Source organism: Erythrolamprus reginae, chromosome 2, assembly GCF_031021105.1.
Source record: "Erythrolamprus reginae isolate rEryReg1 chromosome 2, rEryReg1.hap1, whole genome shotgun sequence".
NCBI lineage: Eukaryota > Metazoa > Chordata > Lepidosauria > Squamata > Dipsadidae > Erythrolamprus > Erythrolamprus reginae.
The window spans coordinates 156813257-156831986 of NC_091951.1; the positions used below are offsets into that span (position 1 = coordinate 156813257).

An 18730-nucleotide genomic window follows, 5' to 3' on the forward strand; every position below is an offset into this window, starting at 1 on the left:
AGATCCATTTGGGCTGGTGCAAAGCTGCTTCACGTTTCCTTCTTGCGACTCTTTCTAAATTTAATAGAAAGAGTCGCAAGAAGGAAAAGTGAAGCAGCTTTGCACCAGCCCAAATGGATCTGCATGCGATTGCTTTCAATAAAACAAAAATACCCCATAGAAAGGGCATTCTTAAATGGCATTTGCAGCCTCCCACATCCCACCCCGCTTCTACATTTCTTTGGAGCCAGAATCAACTCAGGCAATAAATGAGAATGCCATAATCCCACTATTTCCATGCCAAATATTCAAAGGCATCCTGAAGAGGATTTGTGGCTGGCTTCATGTCTGGCAACAGAGCATGAGGAAAACAAGTTAGTGAAACTCAGTGCCCTGGCCCAAACCACTGCAAGTCCAGCAGCAGGAAAATCTCTTTAGCTGTATTGTATTGAAAGAAAGAAAATGAACAACAAAGCAACCTCGGGAGCCTGACCCTTGGAATTCTCTTCATCCAGCGGACAAAGCCTTATTAGTTTTATTGGGGATTTGTGCTCAGCGGTGCAAAACCGTCAAGGTAGCATTTCCCTTACAGGACTTATATTCAGGAATCAGGAAGGCTGGGTCAAGAAGTCTCTCTAAAGAGGAATTGTAGCCATAGTTCCCTCTAAGCTGAGCAGTGAGCAATCGCTCACTTAAAAATCATCATCAACTCAGAGTTTTCCAAACCTGCCCAGAAGCCGAGAGGGAAAGAGTGAGAGGGAAGGAGAGAGAGAGGAAGAGAGGAAGAGAGAGAAACAGATAGAAAAAAGAGAGGAAGGAAAAGAGAAAGAAAAAGAATGGGAGTAAGGAAGAGAGAAAGAAAATCAAAATCTAGTTTGAAACTAGCTCAACTATTTAAGTGGCATTTTGATATTGATAGAGTTGCCCTATTATGAGCTCACTGTTATAGACACACAGTACAGTATTTTATTTTGAAATTCTCTGAGGCAAAACAGGGTGGGTTTTTTGTTTGTTTGTTTGTTTATTTGTTTGTTTATTTGTTTGTTTGTTTGTTTGTTTATTTATTTATTTATTTATTTATTTATTCATTCATTCATTTATTTATTTATTTATTTATTTATTTATTTATTTATTTATTTATTTATTTAATTTCTGTGCCGCCCGGTCCCGAAGGGACTGCCACTCAGACACTATACTTTTCCGCCCCCCCCCCCCAAAAAAAAAATTAGAGGGAACACTGATTCTAGCTACAGAATGTGGGGGGGAAAACCCCAAAGGAAAACAAAAGCAAAACATTTGCCCCTGTCTGAATTACATGTTGATAAGCTAGCAGAAAATCAACCTAAATCTCCAAGGCTGTTAATATCAGGAGACTGCATAGGACTGGAATTGCTTTCAAACTAGTGCATAATCTTTGCATGGAAGCATCTTTCCTCCCACCCCCCCACCCCCCCACACACACATAAGATAAAAGAAACAAGGCTCAGTCTATTGCAGTTGGCTTTAGAGGGAGATTTTAAATGTCTCCCCCATCCATATATAATCAAGAGTCTATTTTTCGGCTATGGTACTCAGGTTCCTTGCCTCCTAACCTGATTGAGCTTTTAAAAAAGAACAGACGGGTGGGGTGGAAATTACTCAGCTCCAGGCGGTATATAATTTTACATAGTAGATGTAGTGGTAGTGGAATATTAGACATGGATTAAAGGTAGTAGTTGAATGTGGCTGCTCATCTGGAAAAGCTTTCAGTTCCATGCAATTATCTTTCTCATATTATGGGAGAACCTGATATAATCCTGGAGAAAAAAATATTTTCCTATAGATTGGAATTTCAAGACTAAACAGAGAATGTTTGTGCCACTCAAATCCTCTGGGACTAAAACAGATCAGCCAAGACACTGTCTAGATGGATCTTGTTAAACCTGAAGAGGGCTGTGAAAATATTTACAGACACCTCACATCCTGGACATAAATTGTTTCAACTCCCACCCTCAAAACAACGCTATAAAGCACTGCACACCAGAACAACTAGAAAAAAGAACATTTTCCCCCAAACGCCATCACTCTGCAAAACAAATAATTCCTTCACCACTGCCAAACTATTTACTACGTCTGCACTACTATTAATCTTCTCATCGTTCTCATCACTCATCTCCTCCCACAAATGAGTATAACTTTATGGCTTGTATTCTTACAATTTATATTGAATGGTTCCTAATATGATTGGATTGCTTATTTGTACCTGGACTAAGTGTTGTACCTTATAATTCTAGACAAACTTATCTTTCCTTTTATGTACACTAAGAGCGTGTGCACCAAGACAAATTTCTTGTGTGTTCACTCACACTTGCCCAATAAAATTCTATTCTATTCTATTCTTTGATATAATCAATCAGTATATGATCATCCTTTGTAGCAGGGGTGAAATTCAAAATTTTTCCCTACCGGTTCTGGGTGCATGGCCTGGTGGGCATGGCAGAATCTCCATTCCCACCCCACTCCAGAGGAAAGATACTGCAAAATCCCCATTCCCTCATTTTGCCAGTTGATTTTGGTGACTCGCCAGCAGGTTGGTACCGGTTTGGGCCAACTGTTCCGAACTGGGAGGAACCCACCTCTGGCTACAACCAAGAACATCCCATTTGCCCACAAACCTGTGAAGCTGTACTTTGGAGTTTCATTAAGCCATTCTCCAGCCTCTCAATTTTAGCAATCAGCTCTTTCCTTTTTTTGGCTAGGAGGTTCTGGTAAAGTTTGATCTGTTCCAGGAAGGTCTTTGGGGTGGTATAATTATAACGCCTTTCAGTGGCCAGGTAGATCTTGGACATTTCATTGACGGTTGTATGGACGAAGGACATAAACAGGCTGATGGAGGTTTTAACTCCAGGCTGCAAAGAAGGACCAGAAAATATCAGGCCAATTTATGCAACAGCGACTTTGTTCTCCCTTTCCCCCTCCCCACTGTTCCTTTGTAACTCAGAGGTTACCTATTTATTGTTATCTCAATTAAATTAACACTTGATTATATCATTTATAATTTTTCACTAGCTGTAACAAAATCCACACATTTCCATATAGGCAATTATGGGAATTTCCCTCCTGAATAAGTCCTAGGCCCAATTGCTACTTGATAAGGCTACATTTGCCTAAAGGTAGACAAACTGGATACCAAACAGAGAATAAAGGGAAATTATTTGAATAAAGTTGGTTGACTGCCAAATAACTTTTCCAACCATTCAGAAGTTCTGCATTTATTAACTTGAAGGAACTTTACTTGATCAATTTCAACATTTCCATTGCTGTTCCTCCTTGCTATATTTTTCTGCACAACAATCATGCTGTGAGATGGGATGTCCCCCCCCCCCGAGAGATTCCATGTTTGGAAAGTGGATTTGAACCTTGGCCTCATGATCCTAACTGAACACGGCCTCACTGATCCTAATTCAACACCAACACCATCTTCACCAAATTACTACTCTCTTGCCCCGTCTTCTAAACAAATTTGGACTCTCTAGAGGAAAGAATAAAACATGGTAACACACCCATAGTTAACTCATCTGAATTAGTCACGTTACATATAATGAGCACAGTGAACATGGAACAAAGTAAATCATTTGTCTAACTTTGAATGAAAAGCATTTATTTTGGTTCCTATCTCTGTGCAGTGTTTCTCAAATAGTAGAACGGGGGCCCCGGGGGGGGGGCATGGAGCAATACCAGTGGGGACACGTGACCCCAGGGAACGTGCTCTTTTTTTTGCCCCAGTGGATAGGAGGTTTTTGCAACCAAACAATAGCACACAGAGTAGGAGATATGAAGTGCAAATAACAAACCCTTAAGAGACACCATGGAAAAATATTGAACAGAGATGAAAAGAAAGGAGGAGAGAGATGGAGATAATGAGACAAATGTAAGTCTTCCAACAGCTAAGATGAGGAAATATGATGAACCATCAGAGATCCTGCACTGCACATCCTGAAAGGCACCAAATAAGAATATGTTTTACACCTAACCACATATTGGAAATTTTAGCTTCAAATACTACTATGACATGCAGTTGATATGTTAATGTTATTCTGCGGATTTGAGGTTTTGCATGCCCCACATTCCTTTCTCCAAGAATCTGATATAAACACTGTGGTATAAGGAACAGAATTATTAATACTAGATGTACTTAGGAAGAGAAAGCATGCATAGCAAAGAAACATAGACATAAAGGCTCTGGTCAATATTAGCATTTTTGACAAGTCCCAGGAGGACACTGATGCTAATGCTATACACAAATAAAATTACATTGGGCTTATACTGCAATTTTTAAAAATCTGGAATATATGTCAAATGAAAAATAAATAAATGTATCATGCTCTTTCCAGGAAACAAAAGCTCCAGGCCAAAATCTATAAAGAGGTAATTTCAAGCCAACACTATGTAAAGCAGAAATACATAACATAAAAAGAGAGACATAATGATAGAAAGAGACATGGAATATATAACTGCTTATGTAGGAAATATCCATATTGGCATCAAAATCCTGCAACAGCTAGTAAAGAGGCATTCACAACTCTTCCCAAGGTTGAACAATTGATAACTAAGCAAACAATATCTTTAAAAAATCTTATTAAAGCTAAAAGTTTTCCTTGTCTTCATGAATCTGTTTCTAAGATTTCCTATCCTTTGAGCAATTCTATTAACCTAATCCTATGCAGCTATTAACCTAATCCTACGCAGCTTCTGCTCGGGCAATCTCACACTACTTACAGAACTACAAAACTTTCGCTAGACCCATCCTCGAAAACAGCTCATCTGTTTGGAACCCATACCGCATCTCAGACATTAACATCATCGGAAATGTCCACAAATACTTCACCAGAAGAGCCCTTCACTCCTCTACTCGAAACAGAATACCCTATGAATCAAGACTTAAACTCCTGAATCTAGAAAGCTTAGAGCTACGTCGCCTTAAACATGATCTAAGTATTGTCCACAAGATCATATGCTGCAACATCCTGCCTGTCAAAGACTACTTCAGCTTCAACCACAACAAAAGAGAACACAAGATTCAAACTTAATATTAATACAGTCAAGCTGCAAACTTGACTGTAAAAAATATGACTTTAGCAATCGAGTTGTTGAAGCATGGAACTCATTACCAGACTCTGTAGTATCATCCCCTAACCCCCAACATTTTACCATTAGACTTTCCACGGTTGACCTCTCCAGATTCCTAAGAGGTTAGGAAGGGGTGTACATAAGTGCACCAGAGTGCCTCCCATCCCCTGTCCAATTATCTCTCCTATATTACTATATATATCTCTCCTCTATTCCTATATCCTACTTTCTACTCTTTCATTGATATATCTTATACCTATTATTACTATTACTATTACTATTACTATTACTATTACTATTATTATTAGCCAGGGTGGTGCAGCAGGTAGAGTGCTGTACTACAGGCCACTGAAGCTGACTTGTAGATCTGAAGGTCAGCGGTTCAAATCTCATCACCGGCTCAAGGTTGACTCAGCCTTCCATCCTTCCAAGGTGGGTAAAATGAGGACCCAGATTGTGGGGGCAATAGCCTAGCTCTGTTAAAAAAGTGCTATTGCTAACATGCTGTAAGCTGTCCTGAGTCTAAGGAGATGGGTGGCCTAAAAATTGAATGAATGAATGAATGAATGAATGAATGAATGAATGAATGAATGAATGAATATTATTATTATTATTATTATTATTATTATTATTATTATTATTATTCCAAAACTGGGTGGAAGCAGAAAGGATTTTCAACGTCTATTATATTAAAATTGACAATGTGGTGACAAAGCTTAAATTGGCTCTGGGGATCGTAATTAAGGTTTGGGAGGGGAGCATGGGTTGTTCATCACGGTCTGAAGAGATAGAGGGAATGCAGTTTGGGAAAAAAAACCAAGAATAAAAGTTCTAGGCAGAAAAAACCCCAAAACCATAATGGAACATTGACAAAAGAAAATGGTTCTATTTAGTGCCAAGAGATATTGGGAGTACACAGTGTTCACTTTTTAAAAAATGGATGCATACCTCAATCCCTTCAATCTCCTGAAGGAACCTTCCACTGACAGACACCAGGGCATCTTCTGGCCATTCGTGAAACCAGTCAATAGCTGTGCAGTTTACTACAGCAGGGAATTTTCTAGCCCTCACACGGAGAGTAGACCCCACAGGAGAGAAACATAGGATTACCTGGGGAGGGAATTAAAACGCATCAATGTGCATAATCACTATTATTAATTACTTAAGATCTTTTACTACTCAAATGTTATTGGGGAATCCCTGTAAATCTCTGTATATCAAATTTACACCTGAAAAAATATTCTCCCTATTAGAATGGCTACTGTAGATATTCCTACCTTCATTTGTACAATACCCAAATGTTGGCAAAAGCATCTTGATATTGCCACCTGACACAAAAACATAAGTTATTATTATTTACATCAACAGCCCCACTCAAAAGATTAAATGTCCATCAGCCAGGCAATAATAAAAAATATTAATTTAGATATTATTAGTTATACACGCATTTGACTTTTCCTTTAAGGTAGAGTGTATCTTTCATCTCTTTCATTTTAATCTTCACAAAAATCTTTTGAGGTACTGTAGGTTAGGCTGTGAATAAAGGCAGTATTTACTTGTTGTTAACCTACAAACTATGATTTACATACCCCAGTGCCTTCCTTTCATAATACTTTGCAAAAACTGCTCTGTCCCAGCTACGGACCACAAAGAACACAGCACACGCAAAGACTGTACAAATCTTATTTTACTAATTAAGAACTACTAATGAGCTTTCTTAGTAGTTGTCAAACACAATTACAGTTTAAAGCAGTCCTGAACACCGGCTGTTAATTCAACTTCAGCACGAATCCACAAAATAATAACTCAATTCTGAGTCAACAGTTTTGTAAATAACAGGATGGTTGGCAAAATGCCCAGAAGCAATTTGCAGGAAAAAATGCCAAGGGAGAGAACAAGAGCCGATCAGATGATTCTGGAGTCAGGACACAAAGGAATATGAACCAACGTTGTTTCCTGCAAATTGCTTCCTTCGTCATCATCCCTTAAATAGGCTAAGAGAGTGGCCAATTAGTCCCAAGCCTTATTATCAAGGAGACCTCGTCCTGAGGAACCATCCCTGTCTTTGGCAGCTCTGCGTGCCCGTGCATTGACAATAGGCTCCTCCTCTTCTTCCTCATCACTGATGGGAACTTCTGGAGGTTCTGAACGCCCTGGCTGAATCTCTGCCTCTGGCACCGAGTCCTCTCCAGCCTCCTCACTATCCGACTTGGGTGCCAGCTGCCACTGGCGCATCACTACAAAAGCCTCTGTGCTGTCGGAATCAGTTACTAGCTGCACAGGCTGCTAGCAGGCCACAACACAAACCAAAAAACCATATGATTGTGTAAGCTAGTATGTCGAACCTGGTTAGCCAAAACAATTTGTGGCTGAATAGAATATGAACTCTTCCAATTTCTTACCTTTAATTGTTTTCGGACTTTATCAATGAAAAATCTCCAACTGTTTTCACGAGTATCCTGCAGGCCCATAGATTTTACTTGAGGCCTCATGGAGCTAATAATATTTTCTACTTCATCATCCTGAAATAATGCTGGAATCTCACCAGATGCCAAGAGGTCATTGATCAAAACCAAAAACTGCTCCTCAGCAACCTGTGAGTCTGTCATAAGAAAAACGGTAGGGGTATTCTTCACAGCAGCTTTGATGTACTGGGAAGCCAGATCAGCCTGAATCACAGAACAAATACTTGTCAGTTCAGCATCCTTTCGATTTCTTTTCAAGAGTGAACAATTTTTTAAAATGCTGAATTTGATGTAGAAAACTGTTACACAGAAACATAGAAACATAGAAGTCTGACGGCAGAAAAAGACCTCATGGTCCATCTAGTCTGCCCTTATACTATTTTCTGTATTTTATCTTAGGATGGATATATGTTTATCCCAGGCATGTTTAAATTCAGTTACTGTGGATTTATCTACCACGTCTGCTGGAAGTTTGTTCCAAGGATCTACTACTCTTTCAGTAAAACAATATTTTCTCATGTTGCTTTTGATCTTTCCCCCAACTAAGTTCTACAGTATTATGAAAGCTTATGGTTAATGATATGTAGGCAGTGAATAAATTTTTACTACCACACTGTGGGCGTGGCTTATGCATTTTCTTTCAACATCTTTCAGTGCAAACTGGGTGCTCTGGGATGGAGCTCCATTTTCGCTACCCCACTGCGGCGGCGTCATCCCCCGTCATAGCCCACCCCTGTGTGTAGGGCAAGATTCCATTTCCAAAATCATAGTCATATTTGCGAAGTAGTATCACTGATTCAGAAAAAACTTAGCCCAAAGTTGTCTCTGCTAATAAATTTATGTGAAAGGAACCAACATGTTCCCCAATGGGCCAGAGGTGTCAATCTTATAATGATAACAATAAACTTATAATGATAAACTCAGAAATGTTGGTTTGGTTACAATGTTTAATTTGTCTGGACCCAGCATTTATCTTCATTTTTTGGCCTCTTTGTACCATCTTGGAAGTTTGCTAATATATGCCTGGACAAATTGTCCTTACCTTGAGATCTGGAATGCCATAGCCCTTCTTCAGAGTGATCTGAAAGACATCCAGGGAGCTAATATAGGCAGCCAGTCGAGACAGACTTTGCTTGCCACTGCCTCCAACCCCCACGAGCAAAGCATTGCCTCTGGGAGATTCCAGGATACGATTGATCCTGCAGATATGGGACACTGCATCTTCAAACAGCACCTGCAGTAGACAAAGAAGGCCTATTCCTAGATTTCACCCAACAACAGGGGTCCCCAAACTTGGCAACTTTAAGACTTGTGGACTTCAACTCCCAGAATTCTCCAGCCAGCCTAGAAAGTTTAGAACTAAGACGCCTTAAACAAGATCTAAGTATTGCCCACAAGATCATATGCTGCAACGTCCTGCCTGTCGGCGACTACTTCAGCTTCAACCACAACAACACAAGAGCACACAACAGATTTAAACTTAATATTAAACACTCCAAACTTGACTGTAAAAAATATGACTTCAGTAACCGAGTTGTCGAAGCGTGGAACTCATTACCGGACTCCATAATGTCATCCCCAAACCCCCAACACTTTACCCTTAGATTATCTACGGCTGACCTATCCAGATTCCTAAGAGGTCAGTAAGGGGCGAGTACAAGTGCACTAGAGTGCCTTCCGTCCCCTGTCCTATTGCTCTCCTATATCTCCTATACCTTTCTTCTATTCCTATATCTCTTCTTCTATTCTTTCATTGACATGTTCTATTACTTTATCTTCTTTTCTATTATTTCTTAGATATATTTTACTATGAGTATCTCCTCTATAACCTTCATCATGTATTTTACTATGTGTATATAGATATATACCCACTAAAACCCTCATTGTGTATTGGACAAAATAAATAAATAAAATAAATAAATAAAAGTCTTAAAGTTGCCAAGTTTGAAGACCTCTGCCCAACAAAATGGAAAAGACCAAACCAATAAGATTAGATTATACCTCTCCTTAAGAGGGCTGGAAAGGCAAAGCTGAGCAGCAATTTAAATGGAGAACAAAGCAAAAGTTCTAGTACCTTATAATCCTCAAGATAAGGCAACTAATTTAACACTTCTGATTCCACCCCTGACAAGAAAAACAAAACACGGAGGCTCTGCTGAGTTCCTTTCACTTTGTTTCACCCTCCCCAGCCAATAGTAGCCTTTTCTTCATTTGGGGGGGGACTAAACCTTAGTTGCAACATCAAGTTTACTCATGCCTTATTTGCCTCCTAAACTGAACCATATTCTAATTGATGCTTCTGGGTTCTGGGAATAAAAACAGTCCATACAACATTTTTATCTTGGCCACTGACCCATCCTCCAATTTCCATCATCTAATTTATGGTTGTGCCTATTAATTATTCACCAACTCCAAACCCTAACTTCATTCTCATTACCCTCAACCTTTTAAACTATGGATATTTGGCAAGATTCCAAGGATTCATGGTTTTTTTTTTCCTATTCCATTTTTTTTAAAGACCTGGAGCACTCAAAATTTAGCAGTGCTTGTAAAATTACAGAATTATTCAAGCTTGTCTCAAAATTCACTATGAGGTTACTGAAATGGGGGGAAGAAAAGAAGAAAATAAACAATAAGAACAAAAAGAAAACTCTATTTGGTTACGTCATAAGGGTGTTTGGGTGATGTGATGTAGGCTATTATGCTTAACATTAATTTTTGCCTGATTCTTTGCACCATCTGTGAATGCTATGACCAGAAGCATCTTTATATGGTTTGGGGGTTGCTGTGTTATCTCCATGTGATGCAAGAGCTTGTTCTAGCTCAAAGAAGCAGGAAATAAAATCAATAACAATAAATAAAAAACAGAAACATAGAAGATTGATGGCAGAAAAAGACCTCATGGTCCATCTAGTCTGCACTTATACTATTTCCTGTATTTTATTTTAGGATGGATATATGTTTATCCCAAGCATGTTTAAATTAAGTTACTGTGGATTTACCAACCACGTCTGCTGGAAGTTTGTTCCAAGCATCTACTACTCTTTCAGTAAAATAATATTTTCTCATGTTGCTTCTGATTTCCCCCCCAACTAACCTCAGATTGTGTCCCCTTGTTCTTGTGTTCACTTTCCTATTAAAAACACTTCCCTCCTGAACCTTTAACACATTTAAATGTTTCGATCATGTCCTCCCTTTCCCTTCTGTCCTCCAGACTATACAGATTGAGTTCATTAAGTCTTTCCTGATACGTTTTATGCTTAAGACCTTCCACCATTTTTGTAGCCCGTCTTTGGACCCGTTCAATTTTGTCAATATCTTTTTGTAGGCGAGGAAGCAACTTTTTCTCCTCCAAATGTTTATTAGAACTTCAGTTAATGAGCTGTAGTGGTGCAGTGGTTAGAATGCAATATTGCAGGCAAATTCTGTCCACAACCAGAAGTTTGATCATGATGGAGCTTGAGATTGGCATTTTTTTTCAAAGTCAGTAAAATGAGGACTCAGATTGTTAAGGACAATATGCCAACATTGTAAACTGTTCAGAGAGAGCAGTACATAAGTCTAAGTGTTATTGCTAGTGCTAATGACTTTGTATTATGGAAACTGTAATACAGACATCAGTTTATTTTTGCTTCACGTGCTCAGCAGCAGTATTCTCTCTCTGGCTCAGCTCCAGTTTCACTTACCAAATTCATCACTGCATTGACCTCATTGTAGCTATCCAAGGCGTCTACAAGCAATTTATTCAAACTCTGTACATTGAAAACAGGAAAATACTTTGGGTCTCCAATGCCTTGAGCAAAGTGGCAAAAAATGTTGGGCTTTGCAAAGATAATATTTTCACCCAGATCCTGCAAAATGAAACAAAACAGTGCATTATAAACTGAAGCTACTTTTTATCCACTCATCCGTTGCTTCTTAGTCTTGGATTGATTTGAAACATCTAAGAAAACATTTGGGATTAATTCTCTAGGGCTAGTGTGCAAGTAAAGTCTGGAGAGGCATTCTGACACAAGAGAAATTTTAAAAAGTTAGCAACTGAGAGCTGGGCTCTGGGATCTATCTAGACATAATATTTCAGAATTCCTAATTCATCAAAGCCTCTGAAAACCTGTATGTGGTCTTTTAAAGCAAGCATATCCCTATATCAGATTAATCGACGTTTAACTACTAATGTTGGGAAAGTACATCCTGGTTGAGTCAAAAATCCCTTTCGAATCTCAGCTGGAGGAAGAGAAGAGGGTGGAAGTGGAGAAGTAGCATCAACAGTTCCTTCACCTCAAAGTATTTCTTGCAATTTGCTGTCATGACCCGCATATAGGTCTCTTGATCTTTATCTTCCACAAGTTTGTCATAATAAACCCTCTCTGCTTCATGTAGCCACAGCCGGACAAGGTCTGATGGTATTTTGAGGCACTCGTGAGTGGAGAACAGGAGTCCCTGGCAGAGACAAAAGGATCAGAGTTGCTTTTTCCTGGGTGTGTTATTAAGGTAGGCCCTCCGTCACTGTTTTCTGAGAGCATCTTCAATGCAGTCCATCTTTATAACAGTACTTCGCTTTTTCCCAAGGCCACCATTATATTTCCTATCCCTGCCCACAAAATCTGGTGATTAGTGTCCACTATTGTCAAAGGGCACAACAGAATATAATCTCCCAGAGGCAGACAGACCAGAAGGATGTTCTGCCTCTGTGACATTTAAAGTCCTATAAGAACTAAACTGGAATTAAGGAGAAATCCGCAGACTTCAAATCTATGTATTTTTTGACTGAGGAGGAATTGAGCATGGTTGCTAAAACTGCAGGTATCTCTTTTAGATGAAATTTCTCTCTGACATATTTCAAGGGCTTAAGGAATGAGGGGTTGTGGTCACTCTGACCTAAGATGATCAGGCTGAAGTTGATACAGTGAGCCTTGTAAGCATGATAATAAGCACAGTGGAGATGGCAAAAAAAAAAGGTGGGGGGGGAGATTAAACATGAATGAATCTACAGTATCTTTCTCTCTCCCCTCCTACTACCTTATATACATACAGTATGTGGGTGTAGATGGTGAGATGGATGTCTCTATGATCCCCACTAAGGGCAAGATGCATCATAACCAATACTTGACAGTATACTGCCATGGTCTATTTCCAACTATCTCAATAAGATCCACAATTTATTATTTCTTTGGCTCTATTCCATTGTTATAGCCTCCATATGAGTGGCTGTGAAAAATGCTCTGTCACAATACAGTAATACTTTCTCAGAAAAACAATTCTCCAAAGGATTGTGCCCAATCTTTCAATATAGATAATGCTTCCAAGCTATGTTCCCTTAGCTAACAAATAATTTGGTAGTATATTGCACTATATCCCCTAATCTAACTTGGGCCCTTGTGTTTGCAATGCCATATCAGTGGAACTCAAACAAGGACGGACCATAAAAATAAATAAATTCCTTGTTTGATTCTTAGATATACAGACCTGTGTAAAGTAAAAGTAAAGTTATTAATGATGCTGTTGTATAGGTAGTCAGCTGTTGGAAGTATACTTTAATTATGTAAATCTATTTTAGCATGGTACATATTTATTCATTCATATATATGCAAAATTTGTATGCAACCAGTCACCAGTGAAGAAGTTTGCAAAAAAATAATAATTAAGAATTGGGAGGGAAGTTGATGTTTGCTCAGGCTATTTTCATATAGATATATCTTTCAATATATTTATGTGGAAGGGCAGAACTAAGTAATTGAAGTATGCATTATTAAGAAAGATATATTCAGATGATTATAAAAGGCAAAAGCAACTTCAGCAATTCTAAACAAACTAAAAATGGTTTTCTGCTCACCATGGCTTTTATATGATGGTATTGGACTTAAGAGAGATGATAGACTACCAAAAGAAGTAGCCCTAGATGATATAATATATAAGTTTTTCCTGGATCAGGACATTATTGTGTTGCATTGTGTTGTGTTCTATTCTATTCTTTTTCAACTTAGAGACCTCTAGATATAAAGGGTTAAAATGGAGGGTACGAGTGTGGAAAAAAATCTGATGTATACATTCATACTGGTCATACAATGGGCAATCATAATAAAAGAACTTTGTACCCTATAATAAGAAAAAATTCTAAAAGGCAAGATGATATCAAAAATCTTAAAGCCAGAGTAAGCACATCTTAGTTCAGAAGCCCTGTGGAAGTGACCATTTGTAGAGCACTCTAATCCTAAGGCTATTTTCTTTAATTTAATATGAGAGGTAGCAACTTGGTTCCTCCTTGTACCCACTCATTTTATCATTTCTTACTACATATTGGCCATGCTGACTATGGCATGTGAAATCTAAAACCCTGAACATCTCAAGGAAACTGAGTTCCCAATTTCTAGCATTTTTTATAATATCGCTTCGAGGAAATGGTTCACAAACAAGTGACCTGTGCGGTGCCATTTTTATTCAAAGGTACTGGAAAATTCACACATACCAAAATACAAAAATGATATTGTACCTGGAATATATTTGAGAGATCTCGGAGATTGAACACATAGTGAAATTTTATGGCCGTCGGAAGAAATGTTGATGTAATTTTTTGATGTAAACCTGTTATGGAGAAACATGCCATAATCATACCAAAGAAGCATGGAGTTGCTTGGGATATGAAACAGGTTATTCGTGATTAATTCCTCAACCAGGATCAACAAAAAGCAATGGAATGGGTTGATCCCCAAATTGTTTAATTAAATGTGTTGGATTCTTGAAAAGCCTTGTCAGTTTTACAATTCTTTTGCTTCAGTTGCATTTAATTTTAAATTATAATAGGAACCAGGTCTGAAAAGTTACAACAGAGCTTATCTAACTAAAACTGGGGTTAGAGGATTCATAATACCTACAAACTCTCCTAACTAGAATAATTTGACAACACTAAATGGAACCTTGAATAAACCCAAATCAACGAAAGATGACAGTTCCAAAGAAAAATTATAATGATGCTGTAGCATCCAAGGCAGAAAGTACCTGTGACAATCATGCCAGGCAAATTTCCATTAAGTTGTAGCTGCTTTTTCCCTAGGCAAAAATACACTATTGGCTAACCGTTCCCCCCCCCCCTGTTTCCAAAACATTATTTGCACAAAGAGATCTAAATCTGAAAACCTTCAGCATCCTGCAGGTTATAAATATAAATATGCCAAGAGGTAGAACATTAATGGGAAAGCCTGCTTTTGTTCACACTGTTGTTGTTTTTGCAATGCTTACCCAGAGCTGCAGAAACAAGTTGTGGAGTAATCTTCTGGATGACCATGGAGACATTCCGAAAGGCCAAGTGCTGTCCTAAGATAGTACTGTAGATGGACATTAGGGCATCGTGACCTGGGAAACTCACCGCAAACACACAGAAGTGCCTCTACATCAAAACACAATTTACAGCATCTTGCAGTGGTGCTGGGTAGGTCTCTTGACAACAACAATAACAACAATAACAACAACACCCTCTAAACTTAGACCTCCCATTTTTTCTGCTTACAGTTTAATCATTTTTTTTAAAGCAACTACAGTGGTACCTCTACTTACAAACTTAATTCATTCTGTGACCAGGTTCTTAAGTAGAAAAGTTTGTAAGAAAAAGCAATTTTTCCCATAGGAATCAATGTAAAGGCAAATAATGTGTGTGATTGGGGGAACCCCAGGGAGAGTGAAGGCCCTGTTTCCTCCCAGGAGATTCCTAGAGAGGCCCCACAGAGGCTTCTCCCTGCCTTTTCCAGCCCTGTTTCCTCCCAGGAAATTCCTAGAGAGGCCCCACGGAGGCTTCTCCCTGCCTTTTCTGGCCCTGTTTCCTCCCATGAGATTCCTAGAGAGGCCCCACAGAGGCTCCTCCCCACATTTTTTGGCCCTGTTTCCTCCCAGGAGATTCTTAGAGAGGCCCCACAGAGGCTTCTCCCTGCCTTTTCCGGCCCTGTTTCCTCCCAGGAAATTCCTAGAGAGGCCCCACGGAGGCTTCTCCCTGCCTTTTCTGGCCCTGTTTCCTCCCATGAGATTCCTAGAGAGGCCCCACAGAGGCTCCTCCCCACATTTTTTGGCCCTGTTTCCTCCCAGGAGATTCTTAGAGAGGCCCCACAGAGGCTTCTCCCTGCCTTTCCCGGTTACAGTTTCGGAGGCTCGGGTTTGTAAATGGAAAATGGTTCTTGAGAAGAGGCAAAAAAATCTTGAACACTTGGTTCTTATCTAGAAAAGTTCATAAGTAGAGGCATTCTTATGTAGAGATACCACTGTACTGTAATTTAAGGAAGCTTATCTTATTTTTGACTGAAATCAGCAAATTACCACATCTCCCTCAATTAGGTACCTGGAGTCGGGAATCAATAGTGAAGGATCCAGAGGTTGGGTTCATACAGGCAACATACTGACAGTTGTGGATATCCTTTAAGGTCAGTTTGTTTCTATCGTACCTAATGGAAAGAAGCAAGTTGGTGGGAATTATACTGACCCAATCTTTTTGAGAAAGTAATACTCCACTATTGCCTTGCACTTAAGATAGTCTTCCTGTCTTTTATACAAAATGAACAAAGAATGAAGGGTTTTGATATCTTTTCATTAAAAAAAAGCACAACCAAGGTTTAAATAAATCAATCAATGAAAATATCTAGCTTAATCTAAATGTAGAGGCATCATATTCATAGCACAACATTCAAACCATTTTATCACTATAATTCATCAACGCATTATAATACATTACAATATATTATAATATTGTATAATATAATAAAAGCAGAAAACACAAAAGATTCAACCTGAAGGTTAGTTGCTTTTTTTGCATGAGGTTCTCTGTGACCCTATCCTTTAGCTATATAGATATAGTAATTATCAAAGAAAAATATGTATTTATACCAATGCCCATGATCCATGTGCTGCCGGATCAAGGTGTGAGGAGCCACGGTGCCGTATTTGTCAACTTCCGGCATGTTCATATCATCTATGAAGTAAATCAGCTTCTTAGTACCAGGGGGCCCAAAATTACGTCCTGATTTCTTCTCCAGAGGCTTCTCCAGTATAGCTGCACAGACAGAAGACCATTAATCAACAGATGGCATTGGACATTATCTAAATGATCTGGTCAAATGTCCTTCCATCTCATGCATCAGTTCAAAAGTAAGTTGGTTACGTAATGTTCTTGAGGAAGGCAACTTTTCTTCAATGCATCAAAGTCTTATCAAACGAGGCAGGTAACCTACATGATAACTTGAAAATACCTTGAATGCAAGGAACAAGAAGTCCCGTATCAGTTCCATCTGTACAGGCAGACCAGTTAAAATACCTTTCCTCACAACCTGTCTAGGATGCAGATATGCACATGCTATGCTGAATAATGGCACTGGAAAAGAGTAGAGTCTCCTTCTCAAATAACAAGTATTCAGTAGAGCTGGAACACAAGCAACCTGTTCTTCTGATATACTATTCCCATTAGGCCTACAGCATTATCAATAGACAGAGATGGAGGGATTTGCAGTCAAATTCATCAGGTGAGAATAAAGTTAAAGAATGCCAATAGCATTAGCAGCTGATGTAAGCAAACTCTACAAACGTTGGCTTGATTATGTCAGTGATGGGACTCTTTTTTCATCATTCAATAGGGTGGATTTGGACTGATAATGAAATTCCAGCTGTCTATCTAACCCAGTGTTTCCCAACCTTGGCAACTTGAAGATATTTGGACTTCAACTCCCAGAATTCCCCAGACAGCGAATGCTGGCTGGGGAATTCTGGGAGTTGAAGTCCAGATAGCTTCAAGTTGCCAAGGTTGGGAAACACTGATCTAACCAAAAGAAGTAATATTCATTTTAACAATATCTGTTCCTCCCCTTAATCACAAGGACTTTTTCCTGTATATCATTATCAATTAAGCAATATGAAATATTTAAATCAGCATAAAGTGGCTTTTTTTTGGCTGAGAATATGTACTCCAAGAGATATTTAGAAGAGTTCAAATAATATACAAAGTCTCACTTTTTATGTATTATCATAAATTAATGAATGAAAATATAGGTGTCCCAGGATAATGTTGCAGGATTCAATCTGGGTTGGTCACCGGAACCAGAGGTTTTGTCTTCCAAACTTTCTGATTCGTGCTGGAGCTTTTCTCTCACCAAAATACTTTAATACTTTCTCAATTTCTTTTGCATTAAGTTTACAATTTGGAAACAGCTTTTAGCAGGGACACAGCCAAGGGTTTGAGGAGGTCATCTGTAGCTTTGGGATCTCAATCTGTGCACCCCTAATTGCTAAAAACGAAAATCCATCCAATCCCCTTACCCTGCAGCATAGCTGAAGTTGTGTAGAAGTTAAAGGGAACAGATTGCACTATAAAATCATCCAGGTTCAGAGTATCCAGTTTATCCCCCATCAGCACTGACTTCCCAGTGCCTGCATTCCCAACTAGCATCACTGGCCATTTTTTCTCCATTAGTAAGTCCATGAAGTAACGAATCCGGATGGTTTCTGTCGTGTGGACCATTGAAGCCTGCAAAACAGACCCCCTATGAAATCAACCTCATTTTTAAAAAAGCACCTGAATTGTAATTTTAAAAGAAACTAAATAGTGAAATAGTTTCTAAGAAAAGTAGCATTGGTGGCTAGAGAGATCTCCCCTTGAAAATAAATGTAGACACAGGCTTGGCAAAACCTAGCTGTGTTTTAATATGATGTTGCAAGCAAAATTTTTGTGAATCTATATCTCCACTTCTCAGATCTGATTTTTAAGTTTTTAAAAAATAAATTGGCATAAATTAAATTGATGAAAATTAATTTCACTTTAAAACAAAAATCAGATGGCAACTGCTCTGTAAGTATAGATGATGTGGCTGCAGCCAAAGTGGAGCAGTAACAACATGTTCTCAGCCCCAGAAGAGAGAACCCGTCCTGAGTGCCAGCCCTTAAATTAATCATATATGAAAGGAATGGATCAGGAAGCTCGGGGAAGTTCCATAGTTAGCAGAGATGCAAAAACATACCTTTAAGGCAAAACATAATGCAAACATATACCCTAAATATACAAAAAGTACTGCAATAATTGTGTATGTGTCATGACCACAGAATGATGAATTTGACAAGGATGGTGGGATTGGGTCAGCCTGGGACAAGGCTCCCACTCTCATTGTTGTTGTTCAGTTGCTAACTCTTCGCAATCCCATGGACCACAGCAC

The 18730-nt window shown here is 38.8% G+C and overlaps 1 protein-coding gene across 1 annotated transcript in view; it reads right to left on the bottom strand.

The window, feature by feature from the left end:
• Window positions 1–18730, bottom strand: part of DNAH17 (dynein axonemal heavy chain 17) — a 151593-nt gene that overhangs the window by 55207 nt on the left and 77656 nt on the right. Inside the window, exons 46-56 of the mRNA XM_070740114.1 lie at window positions 17841–18048; window positions 16419–16584; window positions 15877–15979; window positions 14790–14937; window positions 14044–14135; window positions 11832–11993; window positions 11240–11404; window positions 8596–8787; window positions 7491–7757; window positions 6037–6198; window positions 2634–2867 (exon numbers count right to left, since the gene is read on the bottom strand). Coding sequence (XP_070596215.1) covers window positions 2634–2867; window positions 6037–6198; window positions 7491–7757; window positions 8596–8787; window positions 11240–11404; window positions 11832–11993; window positions 14044–14135; window positions 14790–14937; window positions 15877–15979; window positions 16419–16584; window positions 17841–18048 — 1899 coding nt within the window. The remainder of the gene's footprint in view (window positions 1–2633; window positions 2868–6036; window positions 6199–7490; window positions 7758–8595; window positions 8788–11239; window positions 11405–11831; window positions 11994–14043; window positions 14136–14789; window positions 14938–15876; window positions 15980–16418; window positions 16585–17840; window positions 18049–18730) is intronic.